Source organism: Engystomops pustulosus, chromosome 10, assembly GCF_040894005.1.
Source record: "Engystomops pustulosus chromosome 10, aEngPut4.maternal, whole genome shotgun sequence".
Taxonomy (NCBI): Eukaryota; Metazoa; Chordata; class Amphibia; order Anura; family Leptodactylidae; genus Engystomops; species Engystomops pustulosus.
The window spans coordinates 10,985,864-10,999,627 of record NC_092420.1 but is presented as its reverse complement, the minus strand read 5'-3'; the positions used below and the strand labels follow the sequence as shown (position 1 = coordinate 10,999,627).

Genomic DNA, 13,764 nt, shown 5'->3' with positions numbered 1-13,764 from the left:
TCCATCTGAATGCAGAGACCCACATGCTCATTCTGGCTTCTCTCTCTCCTTCGCATACACAGAGGGTTCACGTCTATATTGAAGTCTCTGTTGCTGTAGTATCTTTTCCGCTAGTCAGAGATCTGAGTAACTATCTGTCTCTATAGGTGCAGTCTCTTCTCCATTTGTCAGACATCTGGGTAACTGTCCGCCTCTATAGGTGCAGTCTCTTCTCCGCTAGTCAGAGATCTGAGTAACTATCCGTCTCTATAGGTGCAGTCTCTTCTCCGCTTGTCAGACATTTGGGTGACTATCCGCCTCTATAGGTGCAGTCTCTTCTCTGCTTGTCAGAGATCTGGGTAACCACATGTCTCTGTAGCCACTGTCTCTTCTCTGTTTGTCAGACATCTGGGTGACTGACCACTTCTATAGGTGCAGTCTCTTCTCCACTTGTCAGAGATCTGGGTAACTGTCCGTATCTATAGGTGCAGTCTCTTCTCCACTTGTCAGAGATCTGGGTAACTGTCCGTCTCTAAAGGTGCAGTCTCTTCTCCGCTTGTCAGAGATCTGGGTAACTGTCCGTCTCTAAAGGTGCAGTCTCTTCTCCGCTTGTCAGAGATCTGGGTAACTGTCCGTCTCTATAGGTGCAGTCTCTTCTCTGCTTGTCAGAGATCTAGGTAACTGTCCGTATCTATAGGTGCAGTCTCTTCTCCGCTTGTCAGAGATCTGGGTAACTGTCCGTCTCTAAAGGTGCAGTCTCTTCTCCGCTAGTCAGAGATCTGGGTAACTGTCCGTCTCTATAGGTGCAGTCTCTTCTCCACTTGTCAGAGATCTGGGTAACTGTCCGTATCTATAGGTGCAGTCTCTTCTCCGCTTGTCAGAGATCTGGGTAACTGTCCGTATCTATAGGTGCAGTCTCTTCTCCACTTGTCAGAGATCTGGGTAACTGTCCGTATCTATAGGTGCAGTCTCTTCTCCACTTGTCAGAGATCTGGGTAACTGTCCGTCTCTAAAGGTGCAGTCTCTTCTCCGCTTGTCAGAGATCTGGGTAACTGTCCGTCTCTAAAGGTGCAGTCTCTTCTCCGCTTGTCAGAGATCTGGGTAACTGTCCGTCTCTATAGGTGCAGTCTCTTCTCTGCTTGTCAGAGATCTAGGTAACTGTCCGTATCTATAGGTGCAGTCTCTTCTCCGCTTGTCAGAGATCTGGGTAACTGTCCGTCTCTAAAGGTGCAGTCTCTTCTCCGCTTGTCAGAGATCTGGGTAACTGTCCGTCTCTATAGGTGCAGTCTCTTCTCTGCTTGTCAGAGATCTAGGTAACTGTCCGTATCTATAAGTGCAGTCTCTTCTCCGCTAGTCAGAGATCTGGGTAACTGTCTGTATCTATAGGTGCAGTCTCTTCTCCGCTAGTCAGAGATCTGGGTAACTGTCCGTATCTATAGGTGCAGTCTCTTCTCCACTTGTCAGAGATCTGGGTAACTGTCCGCCTCTATAGGTGCAGTCTCTTCTCCGCTTGTCAGAGATCTGAGTAACTATCCGCCTCTATAGGGGCAGTCTCTTCTCCGCTTGTCAGAGATCTGGGTAACTGTCCGCCTCTATAGGTGCAGTCTCTTCTCCACTTGTTAGACATTTGGGTGACTATCCGCCTCTATAGGTGCAGTTTCTTCTGTGTGTCAGAGATCTGGGTAACTGTCCGTCTCTATAGGTGCAGTCTCTTCTCCACTTGTCAGAGATCTGGGTAACTGTCCGCCTCTATAGGTGCAGTCTCTTCTCCGCTTGTCAGAGATCTGAGTAACTATCCGCCTCTATAGGGGCAGTCTCTTCTCCATTTGTCAGAGATCTGGGTAACTATCCGTCTCTATAGGTGCAGTCTCTTCTCTGCTTGTCAGAGATCTGGGTAACTGTCCGCCTCTATAGGTGCAGTCTCTTCTCCACTTGTTAGACATTTGGGTGACTATCCGCCTCTATAGGTGCAGTTTCTTCTGTGTGTCAGAGATCTGGGTGACTATCCGCCTCTATAGGTGCAGTCTCTTCTCCATTTGTCAGACATCTGGGTAACTATCTGTCTCTGTAGCTCCAGTCTCTAATACGCAGAGAAGACGCTGAATCTACAGAGGCAGAGGGGCGCCCAGATCTCTGACAAGCAGAGAATAAGTTACAAGGGAAGGTGGTTGTTTAGATCTCTGACATACAGAGAAGACAATGCATCTATCAGACATCTGACAAGCAGAGAAGAGTCTGCAGCTACAGAGACAGGTGGTTACTCAGATCTCTGACAGAGAAGAGACTGCAGCTACAGAGATCTAAACAACCACCTTCCTTGCTCGTCACAGATCTGAGCAGGTGCAATTACAGGAATTTACCACTTAATCAGCACCTGCTCAGCGGCTCCTCTGACAAGCAGAGAAGAGGTTGCAACTTCAGAAGACGCTGGCTTCCTATACTAGGGATCCCCCTATGTACTTGGCGGAGCAGAGAGAGAAGCAAGACTGAGCGTGTGTGGCCAACTCTGCACATAGAATACATGATACTTTCCACTGGACAACCCCTTTAAGTAATGGCTTGGATATATTAATGCTGTGATGTTGATTCTCCTCCTCAGTTCACTGGAAGGTGTCAGTGCAGGCCAGGATTTGGCGGCTCCAGATGTACAGAATGTCAGGAGAATTATTGGGGGAACCCTAGCGTTCAGTGCAGAGGTAACATTCATCTCCAGATTGTAAGCCTCTAGGCCCAGCACTGCATGCAAACCTCTACTGCATGTCATGGTGGTTGGAGCGTCTTGTGACCACACATTTCGCGGAACGTCTGACCGCGGCCTTTCAGTAAAAGGGGTATTCCTGGGTCTTAGTATGAAAAGATTACAGCATGCAAATAAGTATTGGAATCTTTTCACTCTACACCAAGCATAGCGACCTACATTGCATAGTGGCTGTGTCTGGTATTGCAGTTCTGCCCCATTCACCTAAGCTGTAGCCAGGCCATATGACCAATGGATGTGATGTCATAACCATTTAAAGGGGGTGTCCAGGAACCTATCCACTCAAGCTAATTAATTTCAATCGAGTTGGTCTGCAATACCAGACACAACCTGTGTGCAGATGTGGCGCTGATCCTAGAAGATAGCAGCCATGATTTTCTAATCTTGGTCAGACCCTTTCAATATTAAATATCTTTAGTTGCAAATGGAGTTATCAGACCCTGTATCTTGTATCTTCACTCTGTTATCATTTTACAGCTTGTGACTGTGACCGTCGCGGCATTCAGTCACCACAATGTAACCGCGCCACCGGCCACTGCACCTGCCGCCAGGGAGTATCGGGCGTGCGCTGCGACCAGTGCGCCCGTGGCTTCGCTGGAAACTTCCCCGACTGCCAGCCCTGTCACCAATGCTTCGGGGACTGGGACCGTATTGTCCAGGACTTGGCGACTCACAGCCGGGACTTGGTACGTCGAGCCAAGGACATCCATCTGACAGGAGTAGCCGGGTCCTACAAGAAGAACTTCAAGGACATTGAGGAGAAACTCTCTAGAGCTCGTAAGATCGTCAAAGCCCGTAACGCCACGGTGGAGTCAGTGACCAAGCTGATGAAGATTATGGATGACGTACGGTGAGTGCCATGGAGCGTAACTTGACTTTATGTATGAGTATGAGTAGAGGATTTTGGAATGAGGGGACCAGTCGGTCAATAGTAGCACTTGGGTGGTAAGGACCTGTACAGGACTTTTCTTCAGAGACAGATCAGGTCGTCAGTATCGGAGTGGTAGGGGTCTGACTAAATGGAAATGAGACTAAGCTGCAATACCATGCATAGCCACTATTAAGTCTATGGCGCTGTGCTGGGTGGTGCGCTAAGGTAAGTAAGTGTTAGATGTGATATGTCATCATACGTGATGTAAAAGTAAGTGAGACATACACAGTGACCTGGGCGGGGGACGCACAGGACCTCAGACATTGCACCTTCAGGATAGAGAGACTAGGAGGGAGGATGCAACCTTCCAAAAATTTAGGTTATCCTTAAAATAGACCCTCATTATTATAGTTCATTCACTCAGTTATCCTATCGATTGAGGGTCAATTAGTTGAACCATTATTTCTACATAATTGGATACCTTAAATTTGGGAAGTCCACGGGGACCTTGGAGGAGAGTCAATAAGAGGGGAAGCTTTACCTACTCCAGGTTAGGAGCCCCTCTAATCCAGTAAGTTCAGGGTGTCTTATAGACCCTGCAATGCTCCCTGGGAAAAAGGATATGCAAATTAGCATGCATCCATTGGATAACCAATGTCCGACCCTTTTACAGGCCTCATATATATATATATATATATATATATATGTGTTTTATTTTCGATTTGCCTTTCAGTAATAAAATTAATGAATCCACTGAGACCCTCACACAACTAGAGGGAGAACTGACCAACATACAGGACGAAAACTTTGATGCCAACCACGACCTATCAGACCTGGAACGAGAAATCCGGAGCCTAAACGTGACGGCAAAGGAGCGCGCTCACCAGCTGGATGTCCTGAAAAACTCTAACTTTTTAGGTAACATATTGGATTTTTAATAATAGGTGATATAAAGTACATTGGGTAGTCTCAGGACTGCTCATCCTGATCCTTCTGGTTCATGAACATAATAGTCAAAAACTGACGATCCAAAAGCTGCAGTAAAATACACACTAGGGGGCGCCACTCGATGACACAACTCGTCTTATTTTACTGCAGGAGCTTATGATAGTATCCACCAGTCCTACGCGCAGTCCAGAGGGGCCGAGCAGCAGGTAAACGCCTCCGTCATCAAAGTCCCCAGCCCCGTCAGCGATTCCGCCAAAACCAGAGACAAAACGGAGCAGCTCATGGCTCACAAACGAGATGACTTTAACCGGAAGAACGCGGCGAACCGCTGGGCGCTAAACGACCTCAAGACGAAATCGGACACGTTGGACCTGAAGAACATCAACGAGAAGGTATGATATTGACTACACAGTGATACTTCATCCTCTAGGTCCAATATATATTATTTATGGTGTCAGATGCCTTTAACAAAAGGGGAGGTTCCTAATTAAGAACCACCTCTTTTAGCCAGAAAGAGAGAAATGCTGCAAAATTCCATCTGACAATCGAAATTAATTGTGTCCTTTTGCTGTTTGACAGGTTTGTGGTGCCCCCGGTGATGTTCCCTGTGCAGAGAGCCCCTGTGGGGGTGCAGGTTGTCGGGATGATGAAGGTAAAAGACACTGCGGCGGCCTGAGCTGTAACGGGGCTGTTGCTACTGCCGATAATGCGCTGGATCGGGCCAAGCATGCGGAGGATGAACTACAGAAGGCGCTGAGAGAGGTGGACGTCCTATTCCAAAAGGTAGAAAACGCACAAAAGTAAAAAATTTCATATTTCACCAAGTTTTCCTACAACCCTTAAAGGCGAATGTGCGTGTTATCCACATCTCAGGTGGCAGAGGCAAAAGCTAATGCGGACAGAGCGAAACAGAGGGCGCAGGCGACCCTGGAGCGAGCCAGTGCCACCAAGGGAAGGGTAGAGCAATCTAATAAAGAACTGCAGCAGCTCATCCAGCAGATCAAAGACTTCCTGAACCGTAAGTCAGCAGATCCTTACATTAAATGCGCGGTCCAATCACTTAAAGGGAACCTGTCACCAGGGACCTCATTTTCACTAAAGACAGATTGTAAAAGCCCATGACACCTGCAGTGCAACAATGGCTCTCTGCCTTTTCTAAGCATTTGCATTACAATATCATTGTGTGTTATAACTTACTCTTGCATCCTCCATGTAGTTCCAGGGGTTGGGCTTTGGTTTGGAAGCATTTTAAAAAACAACATGTGACTTTTTTGAGCTGCAGGCTGCCTCCATCTTTGTGCTCCTGTACAGCTCCTTCCTCCCCCACTGATTTCATCTCACCAGGCTGTGACCTCTGAGAAGGAGCAGGAGGTGGAGCTGTACAGGAGCACAAAGGTGGGGGCTGAGAGCTGAGGAGTGAGTAACACAGACAAGTCACATGTTGTTTTTTGAAATGCATGCAAACCAAAGCCCAATTCCTGTGACTACCCCCGGATGTTGTCAGGGTGCAAGGTAAGTTAGGACACACAATTATATTTTTATGCAAATGCTTAGAAAAGGTAGAAAGGCATATGTGCAACTCAGGTGTAATAAGCTTCTGCAAACTGTCTTTAGTGAAAATGAGGTCCCTGGTGACAGGTTCCCTTTAATAATCAGTGGGGACCCACCAGGCTGGAAAGCAGAAGTCAATTTTTCATACAAAGCCACAAAAATGTGCTCAGAAACAGAAGACCTTCTTGCTGATGGTTTCCATTTTAAGCCAAATTTTTAAAGAAGTCTCCATGTAACCCCTGATATAATTTATCACCCTTCTATTGATGGAGCAGAGGAGGGAGCTGACCCGGATAGCATAGAGATGGTGGCGAGCCGTGTCCTGGAGCTGTCCATCCCTGCGACCCCACAACAGATCCAGCGCCTGGCAGAGGAGATCAAAGAACGAGTGAGCGCCCTCTCCAACGTCGACGCCATCTTGGACCACACTGCCACTGATGTCCGCAGAGCCGAGCAGCTGCTGAACGAGGCCAAGAGGGCAAAGTACGATTTTTGTCTCTTACTCCATGAAACAATTCGGCACTGACCGCAGCGCTCTGACGCTTCCTGTTCTGTAGAGATCATTTCACAGTAGTAATTGGTAGGACTAAATAACACCAAACTATAGTTACAGATTACACCAATCAATAGGTGGCGTCACATCACACCTCCTCCCCCTACCTGCACAATGACCTCTACACGGGTCACAGAGCATGCCCACAACACTCTCCCATTAAAGTTGGTGAACATCTCAAGTATGTAGGTTCCTGTAATCCTTGTTGGTGCTGAAAAGCATGTCCCTAAATGTTGTATACGGCTGCTCAGGCAAGGTGGCCATTTCCGTAATTAGGTACAGAAAATGGATACAAAGATAGATATGAGATAGATAGATAGGAGATAGATAGATAGATAAATAAATGAAGGGGATTTGGGTTGGCAGTTTGGGCACTTGGTCGCTAAAAGGTTCGCCATCACTGAGATAGATAGATATGAGATAGATAGATAGATAGATATGAGATAGATAGATATGAGATAGATAGATAGATAGGAGATAGATATGAGATGGATAGATAGATGGGAGATAGATAGATAGATAGATAGATAGATAGATAGATAGATAGATAGATAGATAGATAGATATGAGATAGATAGATAGATAGATATGAGATAGATAGATAGATAGATATGAGATAGATAGATAAATATGAGATAGATAGATATGAGATAGATATATAGGAGATGGATAGATATGAGATGGATAGATAGATAGATAGATAGATAGATAGATAGATAGATAGATAGATATGAGATACATAGATAGATAGATATGAGATGGATAGATAGATAGATAGATAGATAGATAGATAGATAGATAGATATGAGATAGATATGAGATAGATAGATAGATAGATAGATAGGAGATAGATACATAGATATGAGATGGATAGATAGATGGGAGATAGATATGAGATAGATAGATAGATATGAGATAGATAGATAGATAGATAGATAGATAGATAGATATGAGATAGATAGATAGGAGATAGATAGATATGAGATGGATATATAGGAGATAGATATGAGATAGATAGATATGAGATGGATAGATAGATAGATAGATAGATAGATAGATATGAGATAGATATGAGATAGATAGATAGATAGATAGATAGGAGATAGATACATAGATATGAGATGGATAGATATGAGATAGATATGAGATAGATAGATAGATAGATAGATAGATAGATAGATAGATAGATAGATAGATATGAGATAGATAGATAGGAGATAGATAGATATGAGATGGATATATAGGAGATAGATATGAGATAGATAGATATGAGATGGATAGATAGATAGATATGAGATAGATAGATAGGAGATAGATAGATATGAGATGGATATATAGGAGATAGATATGAGATAGATAGATATGAGATGGATAGATATGAGATAGATAGATAGATAGATAGATAGATAGATAGATAGATAGATAGATATGAGATACATAGAAAGAAAGATGGATGGATAAATAGATAGATATGAGATAGATAGAAGATCTATAAATATAGAACCAAAATTTCTACGCAGCCATCTTTTTTTTTCTTCAGGAGCCGCGCTGATAATGTAAAGAACGCGGCGGAGTCTGTGAAGAAAGCTTTGGAAGATGCCAAAAGAGCTCAGACTGCTGCGGAGGGCGCCATCCAAAGCGCCAATGAAGACATATCAGCCACAGAGACTAAGCTAACAGCGGTGAGGCTCATGCATGCCCATATTTGCATGTACCACATTTGTTGTACGCCCCATTTCTTCACCGCATCATCCATTCCCTTGTGTTTTTTTTTTATCGTAGATCCAGTCAGAAACCTCTGATGCGGAGAGTCGCCTCAATGACGCCATGGACCGAGTCGGCCACCTGGATAAACAAATTGATGCGCTCAAAGTGAAGCGAGCCGGGAACAGCCTGGCAGCCACGCGGGCAGAGGAGTCAGCCATGGCAGCCCTGGACAAAGCAAATGATGCAAAGAAGGTAGGACCGAACCTGGTGCTCTCAGGACAGGCCTTAGCTTAACGGGTGGGTAGGAGTTTTATTCAATAGAAAATGAGGCAAAGAACATTGATTAAAGGGAACCCGTCAGCAGGTATGACCATGTAGACTGCATCCAGTGTTACGTATTATTCCTGGAGAGATGAATAATCGTAGATTTGTGTATGTTGTTAGCAGCAGCAGGACTGTGAAATATGGATCTATATTCCAGGATTGAAGCTTCAAGTCCAGTCCTAACACTGCTGTGCTCACTACAGCCAGTGTTAGGTTTTGTCCCAGGAGAGTTGTGTAATCAGACCTTTGTGCATGTTGTTAGTAGCAGCAGGACTGTGAAATATGGGTTTATAATCCAGGATTGTGCATTGAAAGAGTGGTGTCCTCACCCTCCTGTGCCCTGAGCTTTCTGCATCATACTGCTTCACTGTCTACTCTGGGGAAAAGCTTCAGCAAATTTGTGTTTTTTTTTCATAATATGCAAAACACTAAAAGCAAAGAGAAAGAGCTTTGAAGCTTTTCAATGTCAAAAGCACAGAGCACAGTAGTGTTACAGCAATATACACTAAGGTATCACACATCTCTCCAGGGACTATACCTAACACTGGCTGCAGAGAGCACAGAGCACAGCAGTGTGAAGACATGTGCAGTTGGAGAAACTACAATCTTGTTATATAATTCCATATTTCACAGTCCTGCTGCTGCTGACAACATACACAAATATATGGTTACACACCTCTCCAGGGATAATACATAACACTGGCTGCAGTCTGTATGATTAAAACTGCTAATACATTGCCAGTTATCAGACTACACATGGTTTGTTTGTAGTCTGTAATCATGGAGACACTTGTATTAAAAGGGAAACATTGATTTAAATACATTTCTGCTTTACTTTTCTGTTTTTGACTCATTGAAGACACTAACAACCTTCCTCCTTACCTCTAGGTGCTGGACGGACAGCTCGGAGATCGATATAAAACCGTTCAGAACTTCGTAGAACACAAAGCGAAAAGCATCAAAGACGCGAAGGATAAAGCCGATCAGCTACGGGAAGAAGCGAAGAGGCTGCTGGAGAACGCACAGGACAAGCTGAAGAGGCTGCAAGGTAAAGTCACACAGCAAGGATGGCAGTATGCTCACACTTACCCCTAGCTCTAGAGGGCGCCATAGAGGTAAATCACAAAGCTACAACGTTCCAAATAATTCATCAATGTCACCAATCTCCATTACAGAGTTAGAGACGGCGTACGAGAAGAACGAGGTGGTCCTGCAAGAAAAAGCAAAGCAGCTCGATGGTCTGGAGGGCAAGATGAAGACCATCCTGGAAGCCATAAACCATCAGATTCAGATATACAACACCTGTCAATAACCAAATCACACACCATAATAATGAAATGGGTATTAAAGAAATAGGCTTTGGATATACTCTATTTAAAGGGGTTGTCCACAGTGTAAGAAGCAAGGCTGCTTTCTTTACAAAACACCAACAACTGTCTGGTATTGCAGCTCAGACCTATCCATGATGATAGAGCTTAGGTGCAGTACCAGACAAAACCTGTGGACAGGAATGGCGCTGTTTCTGAATGTGCCTCTCTCCATCCAAAGACAAGGATACTCCACGGTGGCTTATATTTTCATATTGTAACTGGTTTGATACCCCTTTAAGTCCTCGTCCAGTGTGCTCTATAAAGTTGTCACAGATATTTCACCTATCACAACACTTATGTTCATAATAAAACTGACCTGAGTGTCCCCGCATTCGTATTCTATTGTGTCTTCTGGCCGTCTTTGTCTACAATGAGGAATGAAACATGTTAAAATTTAAAGGGATTGTCCATATTTCAACGAGAGGTCAATAGGCCGGGAAGCAGACAGCTCCACCCACTGCATAGTAGATAGGCAGTCTTATTGCACTTCAGCGAGAGCTGCAGTACCTTCACATGGCCACTAAAGGATGGAAGGAGCCTGCTGCTTGTGATGGCCATTTGAGGGTTGTGCTGTGTGGTTTATTCACAATTATGAGACCACATAATGTGGTAGTCAACAGGCTTCCTCGTAGCACATTACTTAAAGGAATTGTCCATTAATTTTCCATTTCCAGAGACATAGGAGGGCTTGTTATCTGCGGGACAAATTGTATTTTCTAGTGGCATTATTTTTTATTTTGTTCATAGTACAGGGAAGCTGGAAAACAAAAAATTCCAAGAAGAAGAACAAAGGTGCACCTTATTCCTTTGTTTTACATCTTTTCCTGTGTGGTCCAAATAACACCTCACCTTTATTTGTTGGGTCGCTATGATCACAGCGATATCAAACTTATTTAGGTTTTATTATGTTTTCATACTAAAAAAAATTAAAATCTTTTGTGGAAAAAAAAAAATCTTAGTTTTGCCATATACTGACAGCAATAACTTTTTCATACTATGGTGTAAGGGGCTGTGTATGGTGTCATTTTTACGGGTCAAGCTGATGTTTTCATTGATACCAGTTTGGGGAATGTACGACCTTTTGATCACTTTTTATTTCAATGTTTATATGTTGCAAAATGGCAAAACAGTGGCGATTTAGGCATTTGGGCGCCATTTTCCGTTAAGGGGTTCGCGGTCGGGAATAATCGTTTTTATATTATGATAGATCAGACATTTTGGGACGCAGCGATACTTAACATGTTTATGATTTTACTTATTTATTTTTATATGTGTTCTAGGAAATTCAAATATTTGAATTTTTAGATTTTTTTTATTTTTACTATTATTTCAGACCTCCTAGGGTGATTCAACCCTAGAATATCTGATCACTCATACAATATACTGCAATAAAATTGTATTATAGTACAGTACAGGGTTAAGTACAAGATAAGTTCTGCAGGTTTGTTCTTAAGTTGAATTTGTATGCAAGTCGGAACTGTATATTTTATAACTGTAGCTCCGGAAAAATTTTTTTTGGTGTCTGTGACAATTGGACTCTAAAAATTTTGGGTTGTCATTAGAACCAGGATTAACACTAAAGCTTCATTACAGACACCTGTGATAACTGTTTATTGTAGCCTGGGGCTAAAGTACAGTAACTACCAATATCCAGTGGTCCGTTTGTAACTAGGGGTCGTCTGTAAGTCGGGTGTTCTTAAGTAGGGGACCGCCTGCATATTGTGAATATACTGCCTCTGTATTAGAGTCTGTCTCTGACAGACTGTAATACAGGTTGATGAATGACAGCTATGAGAGCCTAAAGGCAGACAATTGGCGCCCTCCAATGACGTAACGAAGGGCACCAATCAGCAATCCAAGATGATGGTGCCCATTGAAAGCACTGTTAGCTCCCGATGTCAGCTTTGACAGCGGCACCTAACAGGTTAACTACCGCGATCAGTGGCAACACCCACTGGGGCAGTTACCGACGGTGTCAGCTGTGTAATACAGCTGACACCCGCCACGAATGGAGAGGGCTCAGCCCATGAGCCCTCTCCATACTCCCCTTACTACTGTACAACGTATATAGTCCTACAGCAGTAAGAAACTGGTGTGGTTAACAACATGTTAACATCGCATTGACAGTTGTGTTTTGTAATTTATAACCTTAACCCCACAAATCCTTGGGGTCTCAGTTAAAGGCACGGTACATAGTCATGTCTTGCACATAGCACTTTCTCCATGCACACATATGTTACCTGTAGCAACCAGACTCCAGTTCCATTGGTTGCTCATGGAGCTACATACAGGACACAGGTGTCACAGATAATAATAATTCCTTTATAGCACCTACAGATTACACAGCACTGCACAATGCATGTCAAATCGGTCCCTGTCCCCATGGGGCTCACAATCTAAACAACCTACCAGTATGTTTTGGAGTGTGGGAGGAAACAGGAGGACCTGGAGGAAATGCATGTGAACACAGAGAGAACATACAAACTCTTTGCAGATGTTGACCTGGGTGGGATTAGAACCCTGGACCCTAGCGCTGCAAGGCTGTAGTGCTAACCACTCAGCCTCCGTGCTCCCCTACAGATGGAGATGTGCGGTCGTCGTGCCACGTCCTCCGCTTCCATCCTACGTATTACTATAGCAGATTGTGGTGAATGGCAATCACCACATTATTTACACTATGACCTACGACCCTAGAGATATCCTAAAAGTCACCTCTTCCCCTCAGTTACTCATGGACCAATGACTGGTGGGAGAACAGGTTTGGGACCCTAAACTCCAGCTGCACATCCATTGTACCAGACCCTCAGCTGATGCAGAAAACATGACAAGTCTGAACAGGCTTTGATAGAGTGATCCGCATTTCACTGACAGCAAGCAGAGGACTTGACCAAAGCAAAGATCTGCAGCACAAGTGATATTATCGGGTGAATGAGTTACATTAGTTCTATATGGAACGCACCGAAGGGAGCAAGAGGCGCGTTCACGTGACACCCCCGGCAGCGGTAGCATGACGTCACCCCCAAGATCACGTGACTCGTGGCGCCCAAAGCCTCCGCCCTCTGCCCGCGTCACATGACCCCAGGAGAGCCCCGGTCACGTGTCAGGACTGCGCTCGGCTTCAGGAAGTGCGGGCGGCGGGGGCTGCGGATGGTTGCCAGCAGGAGGGGGGCGCTGCACGGCAACGAGCGAGGCCCGGACACGGCCTACGGCGCCACAGAGAGACCAACACGGGGAGCGGCTGCCGGGGCCTGCGGCGCTGACCGACCGCGTCACTGGGAGAGGCCTCCTGCGGCCTGAGCGCCTGTCATCTGCCGGAGGAGGCGGAGGGTGAGTCAGCGGGACTGGGGGCGACCACAGGGGGCGCTAGTGTTTGTATACACGAGGTATATACTGTGTGTAGTGCGAGTGTATACAGCGTTATATTCTGTGTGTACTGGGGGTGTATACAGTGTTATACACTGTGTATACTGAGGGTGTATACGGCGTTATATACTGTGTGTAGTGCGGGTGTATACGGCGTTATATACTGTGTGTGTAGTGCGGGTGTATACGGTGTTATATACTGTGTGTGTAGTGCGGGTGTATACGGCGTTATATACTGTGTGTGTAGTGCGGGTGTATACGGCGTTATATACTGTGTGTGTAGTGCGGGTGTATACGGCGTTATATACTGTGTGTGTAGTGCGGGTGTATACGGCGTTAT

General features: G+C 44.9%; 2 protein-coding genes across 8 annotated transcripts in view; both read left to right on the top strand.

Annotated features, from left to right (window-relative positions):
* Positions 1–10,413, top strand: part of LAMB2 (laminin subunit beta 2) — a 70,766-nt gene extending 60,353 nt beyond the window's left edge. For all 5 annotated transcript variants that reach the window (XM_072128835.1, XM_072128834.1, XM_072128831.1 and 2 more), the window contains 11 exons: positions 2,579–2,675; positions 3,215–3,587; positions 4,342–4,526; positions 4,707–4,948; positions 5,136–5,339; positions 5,430–5,574; positions 6,383–6,590; positions 8,201–8,342; positions 8,443–8,619; positions 9,580–9,739; positions 9,867–10,413. In XM_072128835.1, coding sequence (XP_071984936.1) covers positions 2,579–2,675; positions 3,215–3,587; positions 4,342–4,526; positions 4,707–4,948; positions 5,136–5,339; positions 5,430–5,574; positions 6,383–6,590; positions 8,201–8,342; positions 8,443–8,619; positions 9,580–9,739; positions 9,867–10,003 — 2,070 coding nt within the window. In that variant the 3' untranslated portion in view covers positions 10,004–10,413. The remainder of the gene's footprint in view (positions 1–2,578; positions 2,676–3,214; positions 3,588–4,341; positions 4,527–4,706; positions 4,949–5,135; positions 5,340–5,429; positions 5,575–6,382; positions 6,591–8,200; positions 8,343–8,442; positions 8,620–9,579; positions 9,740–9,866) is intronic.
* A 2,702-nt stretch (positions 10,414–13,115) lies between these two features.
* Positions 13,116–13,764, top strand: part of USP19 (ubiquitin specific peptidase 19) — a 35,973-nt gene continuing 35,324 nt past the window's right edge. For 2 of the 3 annotated variants that reach the window (XM_072128046.1, XM_072128045.1), the window contains exon 1: positions 13,116–13,388. The gene's annotated coding sequence lies outside the window, so the exon portion shown is untranslated. The remainder of the gene's footprint in view (positions 13,389–13,764) is intronic. The other variant, XM_072128047.1, reaches the window with a different exon arrangement.